Genomic DNA, 15,824 nt, shown 5'->3' on the forward strand with positions numbered 1-15,824 from the left:
AATGACAACGTTTAGTGATGATTTTATATGTTCCATAAATAAATTACCATGCATGGTAGGGCATTTTTCATTAATGAAATAACATGTCAACTAAGGCATGTGTCTTTAAAAATGACCCTGAATAGTAAGGCTTAAATAAAACATTGAGCCACAAGAGGGCACTACCGTCGTTTCGTCCGTCTTTATCAACTTCCTGTCACCGACAAAGGTCAGAGTTCAATTAGCTGCCATTATTTAAGATGGCGAATTAGCCACTATTCGGTTCGGCAGGCCGATAGAGCGGCTCAGAAGTGACGATCTACCGAAGAAAGACCAGATCTAACTTCTCTACGACCATGCAGTTTGTGCAGTAAGTTGTCGTTTGGGGAATTCGAAGTTGCAGTTCTCGTTCTGAGAGTGCATTTCGACCAGATCGTGCTTGGTTCGCGTGGTGTAGCCCACGTCAATGGCCACTGCAAAATGTTTGCTGGACAATTGACTTCATCGCGTTAACTATAGCACTTTATGTTTAAAAAGTAATCGTTCCTTTGTGTGTTTCAGTTGCTCATCGATGACAGGCTGCTGGGAAATCTCAAGAATGTGGCCATGAAGGAACATCGTGTTGACGCCACATCCAGGTATTTGTCTGCCAAGTGAGTGAGTCATTTTTAAAATAGTTTTTATTTTCCCGATCCGTTTAATAATTGTCAACATTCAGTATTCATGGCGTCGCTCAATTAGCTTTTTGTTCATTATGATCCAAATTTTTAATGATAACCTAATTGGTCTGGTAGTTGATAATTCCCACCCAGACAATGCCTTTAGTGGATTTGTAAGGAATAAACAGTACACTTAAAGGATACATCCACATTTTAATGACAAAACTAATTGGTCTGGTAGTTGATAATTCCCACCCAGACAATGCCACTAGTGGATTTGTAAGGAATAAGCGGTACATCCAAATTTTAATGATAAAACTAATTGGTCTGGTAGTTGATAATTCCCACCCAGACAATGCGCTTAGTGGATTTGTAAGGAATAAACAGTATACATCCACATTTTTAATAATAAAACTAATTGGTCTGATAGTTGATAATTTGCACCCAGACAATGCCTTTAGTGGATTTGTAAGGAATAAACAGTATACATCCACATTTTTAATAATAAAACTAATTGGTCTGATAGTTGATAATTTGCACTCAGACAATGCCATCAGTGGATTTGTAAGGAATAAACAGTACACTTAAAGAATATATACCTGTATCCTTCAATTTCTTAAAAGAAGACAGGACTTGGAGCTTTTCAGTGAGGTAGAAAAACCAAAAGAAAGGATGACTTTTTGTCATATTTATTTAAAAAGAAAAATAAATAGAATTGAAATGTTAGCCTGACTGGAGAAAAAAAAAAAAAAACTTGTCATTTATACATTACAATGGTAACCTAATCACATTGTGGTGTTTTGTAGAGTAGTAAAGCCATGGGTTTCCAACTCTGGTCTGTTTTCCATATCAATCACATCTGAATCAAAATTTGATTTAAGTGTGTTGGTGGAGGAAGACATGGAAAATAGACTGGATAGGGGCCCTTGAGGACTGTGTTGGAGACCCTGTTTATAGACTTATCTCATTGCAGTGGCTAAAAAGAAAAAGCAAACTGAACATTTTTAGTCCCGTCTTGAATGTATTTTCTTTCTGATGACTGGTAAAATCCAGTCCATTTTTAAAATTTAGACTGAGCTATTTTAGACCTTGCAATTTTCTTTTTACTTAACTTTGTATATTGACCCTTTTTTTCTGTTACCAGAATTCCACCCAAGTCAAGATGGGCTACACCCCATTTTCAGATATTCTTCCTGTTTCTGGTAAAATCTCACTTGCAAATGGTTAAGCTAAAAAACATTTGCAAAGTCTTGCCTTTTATTTTGAAAAAAATGTGTAGATTAATTCTGGTGTAACATCCAGCACTGATCTATGATTTTTTTCAAGATAAAAGGTAAGACCTTGTGAATATATTTTTTACTTCACCATTTGCTAGTGAGGTTTTACCTGAATTGGCAAGATCTTTTATTTTGTAAAAAATGTCTGAATTCCACCCATCAGGTAAAACCTCATGTGCAAATATATTTGTAAGGTCTTGCCTTTTATTTTGAAAAAAATGCAAAGATTGGTCCTGGTGTAATAGCCAGCACTGATCTATGCATTTTTCAAAATAAAAGTTAAGACTACTAAACTTGATGTATTGACCCCTCCTCTTTTTACAGAATTCCACCATTGAACAGATAGGCTCAGATGCCTTAATTTTCTTCTCTGCTGGATGGTCAATGTAAACCAGTCTGACATTTTTCAAAATAAAAGGTAAGCCCTTCTCATTGGTTTTTTAACTAACTTTGTGCCTTAATCCCTTTTTTTTGTTTTCCAGAATTCCACCAGGGGGTGGAAACTTTTTCAAAATAAAAGCTGGAGCTTTTATTTTCTGGATTTCCTGCTGGTGACAGGAGGAACTACTTCAAGTTTTTCAAAATAAAGGTGAGCCCTTCTCATTGTTTTTTGAACTAACTGTTTACTAACCCCCCTTTTTCAATTTTCGAATCTTCTCCACCAGAGGGTGGAGAAGATTCGATTTTTTACGATGCTGGACCAACAACGGGAACCAATCTACAAACTTTTTCAAAATAAAAGCTGGAGCTTTTATTTCCTGTTTTTCCTGCTGGTGACTGGAGGAATTGCTTCATTTTACTCAAGTTTTTCAAAATAAAAGCTTTTAAATGCATGCATGTGTTTTGTCTTTAAAAAAAGATGCAAGTGATAATCAAAGTTAAAATATTTTATTTACAAGTAAACATTTTAAATTTGGAAAAACACTTAGAAAAATTAAATAAAAACACTTAGAAAAAAAAATGAACAAAAAAAAGGAAAATAAACACTTAGAAAAAAATGAACAAAAAAAAAGGAAAATAAACACTTAGAAAAAAAAAAAACAAAAGAATATTTTTTTAAAAAGCTGAGGAAAGAATACTTAGTCAAAAAATTTAGGGGAACAAACACTTAGAGAAAAAAAAGCAAAATAAACACTTAGAATATTTTTTTAAAAAGCTGGGGGAAAAACACTTAGGAAAAAAAAATTGAACAAAAAAAAGCTGGGGGAATGAACAGAATAAAAAAAATTAGAACAAAAAAGCTGGGAGAATACTTAAAAATCAGGGGAATATATATTCTGCATATATTTTTCTTTAAAAGCTGGGGGCATAAATAATATTTTAAAAAAAGGTTGGAGAAAAAACATTTTAAATGTTTTTTTTAAAAAGCTGGAGAAATTTAATTTTTTTTTTAAAACCAAGGGGAATTTAACATTTTTTTTAATAGCGCAAGGAATAAACCATATTTTTAAAGAAAGTTGGAGCAGTTAACTCTTAGAATATTTTTTTAAAAAGCTGGAGAAACAATATATTTAGGAGTTAATTTTTCTTTAAAAATCAAGGGGAATAAACACTTGTACTTGGGAAATTGACTTAGGAAAAATCTACTTTAACAAATGAATTTTCTAATCTTTAATAATATCCTTGTGGACTTTACCTATATAAGAAGTCACAACACCAAGTTAAGTTCAGTGAAACCTCACCATAAAGATCAGATATCACATCATTGAGTTCCACAAGATTATAAAGTTTAAAGCTTTTATTTAGTTTGGATGAAGACTTGGATACTTTGCAATAAACAAATACATTAACCTTTGAGGAGCCTGCCAGTCATCTCTTAAGTGCAGATATGCCACAAGTGGGCAACCTGCAAGGAAGATCATCTGAACGTGGACCTGATGTGTGCAAAGAAGAAAACAAAACTTAATATAAAGAATCAAGATTCAGCAAAAAGGCGGAATGTTTTTTTTTTTTGCTAAATTAGTTTTACCTTGATCTGGCCCAGTCTCCTCTCCTTTACCCTCAAAGGTGTGTGTTCTGGGCACTCAGGAAGAGCTGCATCTGGATGCTAAAAAAGGGAGAACTTGATTTAACCAAACTAGTAGGGAGTTTCAAAACAATGATTGCAATGCAAAAAAACCATTGCAATGCAAAACAATTATTGCAATGCAAAACAATTATTGCAATGCAAAACAATTATTGCAATGCAAAACAATTATTGCAATGCAAAACAATTATTGCAATGCAAAACAATTATTGCAATGCAAAACAGTTATTGCAAGATGGAGAAGTCTCGCAAGAAACTTGGTAATATACGATCAAGATAATGACTGAAAATAAGTTAGTGAGTGCCACCACGCTGTGCTATTCTTTTTCCTTTTCCAGACAAGCGATTCAATAGAGTGGCGTTGACAGTTAGGAGAAAGTTGACAACTTATTTTATCAATGTTTAGTGTGATATCAGAACAATTACAAATAGGGGTAATTAGCTCAGACAAGGAGATTAAAGATACACAGCAGCGATAACAGCTGGGAGAAAGTTGACCTAACAATTTTTGTATCAATAATTGTGTGAAATCAGAACAATTACAAATTGGTGAAATCTATCTTTACATACAACATACCAGTCGTGCCACATGATTTCATTTTGGAGCGCATCTACCCAAATAACCAACTATACTAACGTAGACATCGACTGTTTGATTATATTAGAAGGTTTTCTACACGATAGAATAATGGACAGAAACCGGGAAATCTATCTTTACATACAACATGTGTCAGTGGAAGTCATTTTGGAGGGGATCTACCCATCAAACTAACAATACTAACGTTGATTTATCAGTTTTGATTGATAAGATCAAAAGTATTTCTACACGACGGACTAATAGACAGAAAACGGACAATACGATTAAAGCAATATGAAGAGCGTCGTCGTGTCTGTAATGCTAAGGTAGTTTGTCACATGCTACACAAACGCTGGGGAGGAACGGGATCTCTTAACTTAAATTGTCGACGGTGTGTTGAAGCTGGCATTAAACGAACAGATTAATTGGCGTTTTGGGTTCAATCGATTCCGAAAAAGTCTCACGATAAGCGTGATAAAACATACTTATGGCAGCAAAACGCAAGACCTTACCTCGCTTGGATGCTAGCCGTTCGACCTCCGGGAGAGAAATGGCTGCTCGAAAGAGAGAGATCCTGCGGATGTGCCTAATTTAAACAGTTGGTTGGCCGATAGGCAGCCATCACTGTTTTAAAAAAAACCAAGATAATTATTATAAATCATGATAACACCAACTAGAAAATGATGGTTTAAGCACACATTAATAGTTTTTTTTTAAAGAAAAAAGGAACGTTCATTTCTTCGCACATAGCAGTTTTTTTGTTGCAGCCAGCAGCTACTGCCCTCATGTGGCGTGACTTTGCAATTACCATATGCAAGTTGCTTTGAAACCAGTGAGAAGTCATCTGCATTAAAAGCTCAGCTTCTGTCACTACATTTTCTAAGGGGTACAGATCAATTGTTTGATAACAAAATAAATAAATAAATAAATAAAGATACCTTTGTCATTGTGGACATTTGTGTAATCAAATCAGCTTATCCAAGGAACTTGCAAGCCAAAGGATGTATGACGTGTGCAACATTTCTGGCAGATAACTGTATTAAAAAGACATAGTAAAACACAGTGAGTCAACTTTAGTCAGTGACATGTCACTGTAAATTAGTGTGGCCCCTCGGAAACCACAAAGTAGACTTCAAGGCCCAAAACAATGGCTTGAAGTCCAAATGTGATGTTTCCGCAGTCTGTCCTTCCTTACCTGTTAAATGTCCTTCACAGTACCTGCAAAAACTTTAAAGACATTCTATATTTGGAGGAACATAAAAAATGATTATCAGGGTCAGATAAATCCGGGCAATATTTTAAACCGTTTATTCCAAACACAGGAATCATGACTTGATCTCATGTGTTCATATTGAAATGAAAACACAAAATGTTCTAAAAACGTTACAGCATAGACAGGCTGTCCCAATGTGGGTGACCCTCCTTATAAGTAAAAATATGGTCATTTCTATAGTTGAAACCAGATAAGCTCAAACAAAACTGGATTGAAATAGCTTAATATGCAATTTGAATTTCATCTCACATCGATGGATGCTTTTCTAGGTGGTCCATTTGAGCAAAATCCACTCACTTAGTACATATTTGGTATTTCTAGGGCTCCGATTTCTAGCTTGAAAAAGGCACAGCACTGTGAGTTCCACTTAGCGTATCAAAAATAAGGCTAAAACCTCTTTGAGGCTCTCCAATAAATCTCTCTTTTTAAATGCCATTGTACATGATTAACAAAAGGGCGGCTGCACCCCCTCCTCTTAGAAGGCAAAAACCAAACAGACACTGTAGGATTGTATCCCTGAGGCGCCCGGATAACTTTAGCCAAGTATAAAAATATCTCCTAATAAATCATACGTGAGAACAAAAAAAAACACACAAACATCCATAGACTATTAAATATTATAAAATAGCTTTCCTAAGCGGTTTGACTGAGTTAATCTTTTTTGGTTTTATGAAAGACAGCTTCCTCGGTGGGGGGTAAAAACAAAAACAAAACAAAAAAAAACAAGAAAAAACAATTAAAACAAAACAAGATTGTCTGTTCTGTACACTTCCCAGACTTGAACGTTGGCGAAAAAGATCCAAGTGTTGCTGCAGCTGCCTGAGGCCTCGCTCCTTTAATCACTGTGATGTCTCCGTGGGCTTGTCAGGGTCCAACGCAGACAAAAACCATGAAAAAACCCCCATCTAAGGTCACAGATGAGGCAGTTTAGCCTTCCACCCCACCCCTCACTTCCACCAGACAGTCACAAGGGGGCGCGGACTCCTACAGATGGGGTCAAACTTATCATACCCAAAGGAGAAGGCGGATCTCAGAGGGATTTTGACCCCAAGTCTGCTTTCAAGTAAGCATTTCCTCCAAAACCGGGGGTCAATAATACCGATTGAGACTCCTAGTCCCTGGGACGTCGGGTTGTCCGTTCATCCAGATTTCCCGGATGATGCGTTCTCGTTCCTCCAGCCTTTGCGCCCTTTCCAACTCCTCCGCCGAGGTGAACACGTTCATGTTGAGTGTGCGCTCAAAGCGGCGGTGGCGTCGCGCCGACAGGTCCGAGCGGGCGTCCCAATCCGAGTCGGAGTCGCTAGAGTCCGAGGACGAGTCGGCGGGACGTGGTCGTTTCTTGGCGGCGGGTTGCTGCTGCTGCCGTCGTGGCGGGCAGTCGGTGCGGCAGGAGATCTGGACCACCAGCGCGAAGAGGGTGAGGAAGAGGCCCAGACAGACGCCGCAGACAAAGAAGAGCGCCGCTCTCTCTGGGTGGTCTGGCGGGGTGCAAAGCGGAAAGATAATGAGTGATATATGATGACAACTACCATCATAATCTTTTTGTTTCATTTCAAATATTGACTATTTGTCTCCAAGGCTAAAGATGGATTCAAAGAACTATTTCATAAAAGGAATCTCAAACCTCAATGATGAATTTTTAGTCACTATACTACTAATGAGATGAAAAGCATCCCTACTCGAGACGTATGTATACGCCGCCAGCGCGTTGCTAACGAGGGTCATCCTGGCAGTGGAGTTGATGATGGGGTTCATCTCTGGGGGGCTCAGAGTCTCGCCAGCCCCTATCGCGACCTCTGGATGCTTCTCCTGGTCGGAGCTGGTCTCTCTGATGCGCTTCCGATCTGGATTGGAAAGAAAAGACAGTCTGAATAAGCCCTCCATTGGTTCATGTGTCATTGTGGTTGAGTCACTCAAGTGGATTTTTTATTCATTTTCTTCTGAGACGACGCATTAAATATATGTTAAGATTTGAAGCATGTATTCGTCTTCTCCTTACATAGTGGATGCGGAAATTACAGAATTTTATCTTGTCCATAAAATAAATAAATACAGGAATGTATGCCCACATTGCTGACACACTCGTTGTGGTCAAGCATTATTTAGTCAAATGTCACAACTATGCCAGGTCTGATGAATTTGCTTTGGACTGAAATTGCCATTTGCACACATAAATGTTTCCACCTGGACCTATGGCGTACATGCCCGCTAACATGACCAAGAATTCACGGTGAAACACATTAAGGCAGGCAGAAAAATAAGCCAAACACTCTTAACAGGTGGAATAAGTCATGATGGATCATTATTATCACATTTTGTCCTACAGCAAGAACTGTATCTTTTTGATATGGTTGAATCTTATTAATGACCCTTCAATACTTCCCACTTATTTGATGGTGGTGTTGCCCTCCAACGGCGAAAGGAATGTAGACCTTAATGTCAATGTGTCACATTCCACCCCTAGGCTTTACAAAACTCATCCCGCATCACTCTATCAAACACCAAAACACGTTTTTCCAGATCATCTGGAAGGTGGCAAGGAACCTCCACACAGGTCAAGGCCTTTTTTTCCAAGCACAAGTTGCTGTCATTCCTCACTAATGTCATTCCCATCATTTGTCTTCTAATTTAAATGCAGGGTGCTTTATAAGCAGTACTTTTGTTTTCTTGATTCCACTTTTCTCGGTATATATCAATCCATTAAGTAAGTTAGATGATTGTAAAGCCGCTAGTCCTAGAATACATGTGGAAACAGTTGCACCTTGGGGACTCGAGACCTGAATATAATTCATCTGAAAGCCTGATGGGGCCCCCTAAAACTGTTTTGTGTTAACCTCTTTCTCAGTGGGTGGGACATGTATGCAGTTTTACTCACCTGAAAGAGTGTTGGGGCGTTTGAGTGAGGTCCCCTCAGGAGGACTGTCTCCCACTATGTTGGGGTCATGGACGCTGGGTGGTGGGGAGTAAGCTGGTGGTATGGAGCTTTGATCTTGGAGTAACTTCTTTGGGACTGGAAGGAAATGGATGCCCAGGCAGAGAAACATGAGGAAGAAGACATAAGGGAACAATTAGAAGAACTGTACATCATTCATTGCCTTTGTAATAGCAACTACAGGATAGAAAGTGCAATTATCTTGAAAGGGTATAGCAAGTAACGTCTGTTAATTCTTCTTGAGATTGCTGATTCACTTTTAAAAAAATCCCAACGTGGTGAATCACAATCTCTGATCTTGAATGGGTTGATTTTAATCTGTGTAGATAGCCAAAACAGTGACAAACAGTGTCCTATTTAAATAATCTGCTGTGATTCACACAACATCTTTGACCTTGCACTATTCCCCCAAATCTATGCCCCTCCTTCTATACTCCCCCATAAACCTCACAGTTTTCTGCAAGTGAGTCAGGGTGTCTCCCACTTGCAAAACAGCTCAGTTTTTACGTTGTGCACCCCCCACACTTGGGAGAAATGGTCAATGAAGACAAATCAGCTGATTCCTGACATACCCTACCATAATAGCCAAGAATGTGTGCACTAGAAATATTAAAACAATAACAACAAAATAGAATTACGTATGTCATGGTCAAAAACTTCGCTCAATGTGAGAGAATGTCCAAAAAATATTCCCAACAGAGTTTGCCAGTGACACTCAATCTATTTAAGAAGTTTACATGGAACATAACTATAAAAAATAGCAATGATCTATTGAACCAATTACTAATTTCTGCATTCGAATAGATTCAATTGAAAATTCTGATACGCCAATATATTCCAAATAGCTCAGTGCTAACTACATCAACAAACACGCCATAAGTGGAGGTAAGAATTCCAGCATTCCTCATCAGTCTGGCATGCTAATCACCGTTCCCAAGGCAACCCCCATTTCTTTGCTACCATCATTCAATCATGTCCCACTCTCCACCTTGATTACAGCTTTTTGATGAGTTCTAATTTGGTGCATATGTGGCCCAGGGTCACAGCCATGAGATGCCATAGTGCGTGACACACACATGCATCCCCTTTGCCCCCAAAAAATGTACACAACTGCAACGAGTGCAAGTCAATTTTTCACAGTCGTCACTTCCATTCATCACAACCGCTCCATTTTTTTCCCTCTCTCGTTTGTACTGTATGTTAACATAATATGACTTGGTGTAAAATGGCCTTAAAACTTATGGCCTTGTTTTCAAGTGGGAAAAAAAAAAACTGAAAACAAAGGTCTTATCCAATATTGTCTTTTGAAGAATCACAGGCGTGTTCAACTATATCAAGTTGTTATGTCACATTATTTATGTTCCTGACGCAGATACTGTGTTGGCAAAACGAGATCAAACCTAACGGTTATCAAAACATGTACTACTACTTCCTCAGCGATAGTGAGCCAAGGCTAAAATTTCACATAAAAAAAACCATATTCCATCAACAAAATCACTATAAATACTAAAATAATGACAATCTCATGGTGTTTTGCTGCCTTTTGGACAGAAATAGTACATTGTTTTCCAGGAAATAACACACCTGATGATCTCTGTGACAGAATCACCCCCCACTCGGTGGTGTGAGCTTTAAGCGGCCCCTGGGCGCGAAGATACTAGGCGGGAAAAGAGTATTCATAACAATAGCTTGGAGTTTACATTGGCTGGGCTAAGCTTTGTTTTCTCTATGGCTCTCTCCCAGCGCCAAAGTGTGTTGTACTATATGGCCCATGTGCTGACCAGTGCAGTTGGGACAAAGCCCTTGTAAGCCACTGGGGATATGATGAAATATTAAACCTGGCTAAATCTGAAATGAAATCAGAACAGGGCCAGCAAATTAAATACAATTCAGTCCGGATGAATACACTAAGCGGGAAGGAATATTTGGTGTTTTATTGCTGCAAACAGGGTTTTTTTCCATGTAGTGCATGCAGTTTACTTGAATTTAATCTTTTTTTATTATTTTATTTAAAAAGTACATTCTGCCTATGTTGTAAATTAATATTAGTGCCTATCTAAGCTATAATTGAGAAAGAAGTACTGCTTTATGGATGATATTTTTTTTTAAACAGCCAATGGCATTTTATGCTGTTTGAAATGAGCAGGAAAAAGGTGTCTCTTTAAATCCTTTAACTTCAAAACCCCCCATTTGGAACCCTCCTAACAATAACCAGCTGACAACGCCGCGAGCGCAAGATGGCATGAATTTGATAACATAAACAAGACGGGGTATTGTTTCGTGGAAGATGGCATCACAAAATGACCTCATCCAAACAAAGGCATAATAAGGCATTGTGGAAGTATGACTTTTGACATCACTAAACCAAATAGACTGAAAGTATGCCTGTCTGGGGGCATGATTAACACACATTTCATTCTTGTCTTTCCACAGAGAAAACACTGTCGTTTCCATTCAGGCTTGAGAGAACAAACAACTATATTGTTGTTGTTTTTTTCCCTTAAATATTCATATGAGCAAGCACACTGGAAAATAAACCAAACGTCCAGCCAGAACATAAGAGTGCACTTTTTTTAAGAATACAAATCCACTCACTACATTTATAAAGTGCTCTTAAGTGTTTCTAATTTCTCTGCATTCCTACCAAGAGTCATACGTCAAAAGCAATCTATTTCCATTTTTTAGGAGGCCGTGGAAACCTTACTTTGTCTACTCGGGGGCCACAGAAATGGCATAATGCATGCTTGCAAAGTTGGAAGGAACAGATACAGAGCATCTCATAACATGGTTATAAAAACATCCACAGACACTGAATGTTAACGTACAGTTAGAGGAAATTCAATATTGGAAAAAGCCACAATTACAATGTTCCATGCTGGACAGCTGCCATCGGCAGAGCCCCTAATTCACCCAGAAGAGGACTTAGCAGGAAATGATCTGAATCTGTTGGCAAGAGCTCTGGCTGTACTAGGAGGTTATTGACAGTGATTATTTGTTAATGCATTAATAACAACCAAATACAACCTCAACTAAAAAGAGCTTGAGAACAAGTTGTGTTATATACTTTTTTAAAATTGTACATTTGGGGCCAATTACAGTTTTAGTGTTTGGCTATTTTTTTTAACCCCTTAGCCACGGGTTTTGAATTATTAGCCAGCCAAGTAACATGGATAATCCAGACAGTGTAATGTTACATTTTCTCAATTTTTTACAGTTATTCTTCTGCCAAAGTATGTTTTAATACATTTCCAATGTCTGTTTTGATTTGAGAATAAGGTATTCCCATTTTGTTTCTTAAAAGGGCAGGTCAGTCAAACTTCTATTTAAAACAAGCCCCATTCACTTATCTATACATTACATCCACCTCCTAATGTTGACAGACAAACAAAAACACAGACAACACGCACTCAACATTTAATATCCCTCGCTTAACAATGGCCATTAGACCACCTTCCAAAAAAAACCCTCAGCTATTTTTAAAACACTCCCTAATCGACACAAACAGTTGTCTTCATTAATTGGATGCAGACATAAATAGTTGCACTTCTGGCCTTGTGTGCTCATAAGAATGAATGACAAAACCACTCAGCTGTGAAGGAATCTCACAAAAACATTCAGGCCACAATGACACGACTCTTTCTTTCACACTACATTGGTTAAGTTTGGGAATGTTTATATTTCCACTTCTTATTGAATCTGTCCAACTGTCCAAGTCAGCAAAGCCTGGTCACTCACTATCTAACGTTTCCAAAAGGTCAACACGGAAACGACCAATGCCGACTCATCAAACCGTCTAAACTAACTCCTCCATATCAGACTCATGAGGTAATGCATTAGCCACTGCTGAGACCATCAAATAACAGTACCTTGTGAAAACAGTTATTTTCTCTGCCAAGAATAGAGGGATTGGTCAGATTTTTTTTCTGGCTTCAGCATGAAAGATTTGTACAACTAGCACACAGTTTCAAGAAAACGACCCTCCAATAATTGTTCCACTCACTGACCTCCAAATGGGAAAAATGCATAACCACAGAAGACTCCATTATATTATTAAAACAACTGTAAAATATAATTGAGATTTTTTTCAAAAAGTGTAAAATCTAGAACTGAACCTTGTGGATCACCACCCAATTTTAAAGCTAATTTAGGACCACCACAACTCTGGTTAGTCAATCACATGCTGTGTTAAAGCCTCCCACCATTTCAAATCGCTCTCGTCATAAAAACTGCAGATGCCGGGAATAGATTAACCATTGTTACTAAATAAAGCAAAACACTGCGTCTTTGCATCTGTATCATATTTTCACCCTATGATTTGACTTTGGTCTTCGTTATCATTTTGGTGAAAGCCTAAATCTTGTCTCCACCCTGTCATTGTTGGGTAATTAGATGACTTTTTTTAAGTCAGAGTCATGTTTAGACTGAAGATGCTCACGTATAGGTTAAATATCATCTATGAAATATTACAGTTTTTGAGTAGGGAGGCATGCTTTGCTTCTCACGAGATGTTGACAGTACAGGGGGGAGTGTGGTAGGTAAAGATTGGGAGGTCTGGCTTAGGCTGTCATTACCCTTATCATCACGCTCATACATGCCACTTATACACATACTTACAAAATACGCTCCCTCTTCTATTGAGCTTAAAAATACAACACTTATTTGTACTCTACTCCTGTAGTTAAGTGTAACATTTATAAATAACTTCCCCCAACATTCCAGGGATATAGTTAAAATGTAACTAAACTGGTGAAGGCTCACTAACACTTTCTTAATTGCACATATTAAAGTATGAATGTGAACAATTTGATTTCCACGATGACCACATGCTGTAGAAATAGCTATTTATGGGTCATTCCAAAGTACAGCTGTTAGTAGAAAGAGAAGAGAGGACAGATGAGAGGCCAACAAATGCTGCTATTGTGTATAAATGGAAAATATACTGTAAATAGCAGCACGTTTCTATTCTAGAAGTGCTTGCTTTAGGAGCCACGCTTTGCCATTATCAGTCAGTCCATTTTATGCGCCGTCTCGGGCCTCCTCCTCCATCTTCTTCTGACCCTGTCCACTTAGCCACGGTCTTAAAACAGCTTGAGATCCAACAGATGCTGATTGGTGCCCTGAGGGGTCAAGAGTGGAGCGAGGAGGCGCAAGGGAGACGGACGCGAGGAAAAAGGCTGCAGACATTGCTGTAAAAAGTCTTTGAGATGAAGCTAATACGAAAAAAACACACTCTTTAAAAAAGACCTAATGTACTTATCACATAAAAGTCTTTCAAAGTAACATTGGCCATTTGCAAGCATCACACAAGTGGAAAATGCATAAAGTATAATGTACATTTACCTAACCTATGGGAATATAAATCTGAGTGATATGGCATGTCCGCTACATGTGTATGTAAAATAATAAAATACTGTCCGTCTCAAATTTTATAACGATGGAAATGGGGGTGTTAGGGGCTAGTAAAATGGACATCAGAAGAAAAAAATAAAACAAAATTCCTTTGATACCTGCACATGATTTGGAGCATCTTTAGGGGTATATTCACAAATCATAGTTTTACTTGCGAAATGAACTGTCAGACTTCATTTAACTCGGCTATTTTTATTCCTTTGTCTCTATTCCCTTAAGAAACAACTGCTAAATCTCTAGTGTACTACAGTCACTAATGCAATTTGATCCGCAAGCATGGCTTGAGGGAAGCACATCCCATATCTGACACAAAACAGACTCTGGCCAGCGTATATATTGGCGTACAGGCTGACATTTGACACTTGAACTCAAACATCCTACATTAAACACCTTGCCGGCATGTAGATTGAGGCCAGAGACAGCAAACGCACGGTGGGGCGGGTCAAAAGATACCATGAAAGTGGAAGCAGACTTAACAAAATACAGCCTATTCAGCACATCATATACTCGTACAAAATCAGTGTTTTGGTAAAGCTTGTTCATGGAAAAAAAAAAAAAAAACAGGCCAACTCTATTCAGGATTAATTATATGCAGAGTCAAGGACATTCCAAGAACAAAAGAGTTTCAAATAAATGCAAGAAAGGACCACCCATTGATGAATAAGGAGCAAAAGCAACAGCATGAAGTTTCAGGCTTTGACAAATGTGCATGGTACGAATAATGAGAGCTGGTATCTTGAAACTTTGGCTCGGGCTGTGAGCGTGTCTCCGGGGGTGCCCAGAGGCCCCTACAACAAATTGGCAGTCTGTCTCTGCTTTCATTTTTTGCATGTTATAACAGAATCGGATTCAAAACAAGAAGTCTCTGAGGATGGAAAATTCTCATTATTACAAGGCTAAATTCAAGCAAAATCACAGCAAAACTTGAAGTCCTTGTGGCTGCTTTTTATTTTTTGGATCAAGAAGCCAATAATTGCGGCTCAAATCCAAACCACCCCGAGTGTAATTACCGACAAACTCGGATCTTATGCTGCAAATAAACAACAACTTCTTTGGGATGCCTACTACGATGCAATCACATCTTCAACAACAAGAAAAGTAGTTGAGACTTTGACTAGAGTGAAAATGATTCCAAACCAAACTGATAAAAATGAAGCTTTTGTCATAGACTAGCTCAAAATATGAAGCTCCTCAAGACCTATATCAAAGGTCTACTTGTTTACACCACCATGTTAACACCACATAGAAAACCTAGCAACTTAGATGACCAGCCTAGAGTAGCGGCAACACTCAAAGCACACCTCATGAGTAGTATAGAAACCCCTTGGGTATCAGGTTGCAGGCAGGAAACAGATGGCCTGCTGGGGCTAGGGGGGGAAAAACCAAGGAAAAAAATCCAAATGCCATAGAAGGCAAGTGGGATTGACTCTGTTTCTGTATTTTTTTGACTCTATCCTTCATCCTTTTCATCCTCAGATGGGAGGAAAAGGAAGACTGAGGCCACCATCGTGTTTGGGGACCAGATCAGAGGCTGCTAGCCAAAGATCACAATGATGGAGTTCTGTGGGAGAGTTTAAATGGGGCACATTTGGAGAAATGACGTCAGTCGTCTATCAAAAGATACAGACGTTTTCTGTTTGGTTGAGGGATTTTTTTTGCCATTTTGAATAGGGTTGGTTTTGTAAATTAACA

General features: G+C 38.3%; 1 protein-coding gene and 2 long non-coding RNA genes across 8 annotated transcripts in view; 1 reads left to right on the forward strand and 2 right to left on the reverse strand.

Moving 5' to 3' along the window:
- The first annotated feature begins 198 nt into the window (after window positions 1-198).
- On the forward strand, window positions 199-2,746 carry LOC144192463 (uncharacterized). 4 transcript variants are annotated; one of them, XR_013325134.1, is made up of 6 exons: window positions 199-349; window positions 541-1,840; window positions 2,014-2,078; window positions 2,240-2,333; window positions 2,398-2,504; window positions 2,581-2,746. It is a non-coding gene; the product is annotated as an uncharacterized LOC144192463 (long non-coding RNA). The 4 variants fall into 4 exon arrangements; XR_013325136.1 differs by having other exon boundaries at window positions 541-632; window positions 1,783-1,840; window positions 2,014-2,333; XR_013325135.1 differs by lacking the exon at window positions 2,014-2,078 and having other exon boundaries at window positions 541-632; window positions 1,783-1,840.
- Window positions 2,747-2,787: 41 nt separating this feature from the next.
- LOC144192464 (uncharacterized) lies at window positions 2,788-5,265 on the reverse strand. The gene is made up of 3 exons (XR_013325137.1): window positions 5,031-5,265; window positions 3,885-3,962; window positions 2,788-3,789 (listed from the first exon to the last, which is right to left on the reverse strand). It is a non-coding gene; the product is annotated as an uncharacterized LOC144192464 (long non-coding RNA).
- A 545-nt stretch (window positions 5,266-5,810) lies between these two features.
- eva1aa (eva-1 homolog A, regulator of programmed cell death a) overlaps window positions 5,811-15,824 on the reverse strand; it is an 82,441-nt gene continuing 72,427 nt past the window's right edge. For all 3 annotated transcript variants that reach the window (XM_077711567.1, XM_077711569.1, XM_077711570.1), the window contains 3 exons: window positions 8,667-8,801; window positions 7,471-7,635; window positions 5,811-7,269 (listed from right to left, as the gene is read on the reverse strand). In XM_077711567.1, coding sequence (XP_077567693.1) covers window positions 6,881-7,269; window positions 7,471-7,635; window positions 8,667-8,801 — 689 coding nt within the window. In that variant the 3' untranslated portion in view covers window positions 5,811-6,880. The remainder of the gene's footprint in view (window positions 7,270-7,470; window positions 7,636-8,666; window positions 8,802-15,824) is intronic.

Source organism: Stigmatopora nigra, unplaced genomic scaffold (assembly GCF_051989575.1).
Source record: "Stigmatopora nigra isolate UIUO_SnigA unplaced genomic scaffold, RoL_Snig_1.1 HiC_scaffold_26, whole genome shotgun sequence".
Taxonomy (NCBI): Eukaryota; Metazoa; Chordata; class Actinopteri; order Syngnathiformes; family Syngnathidae; genus Stigmatopora; species Stigmatopora nigra.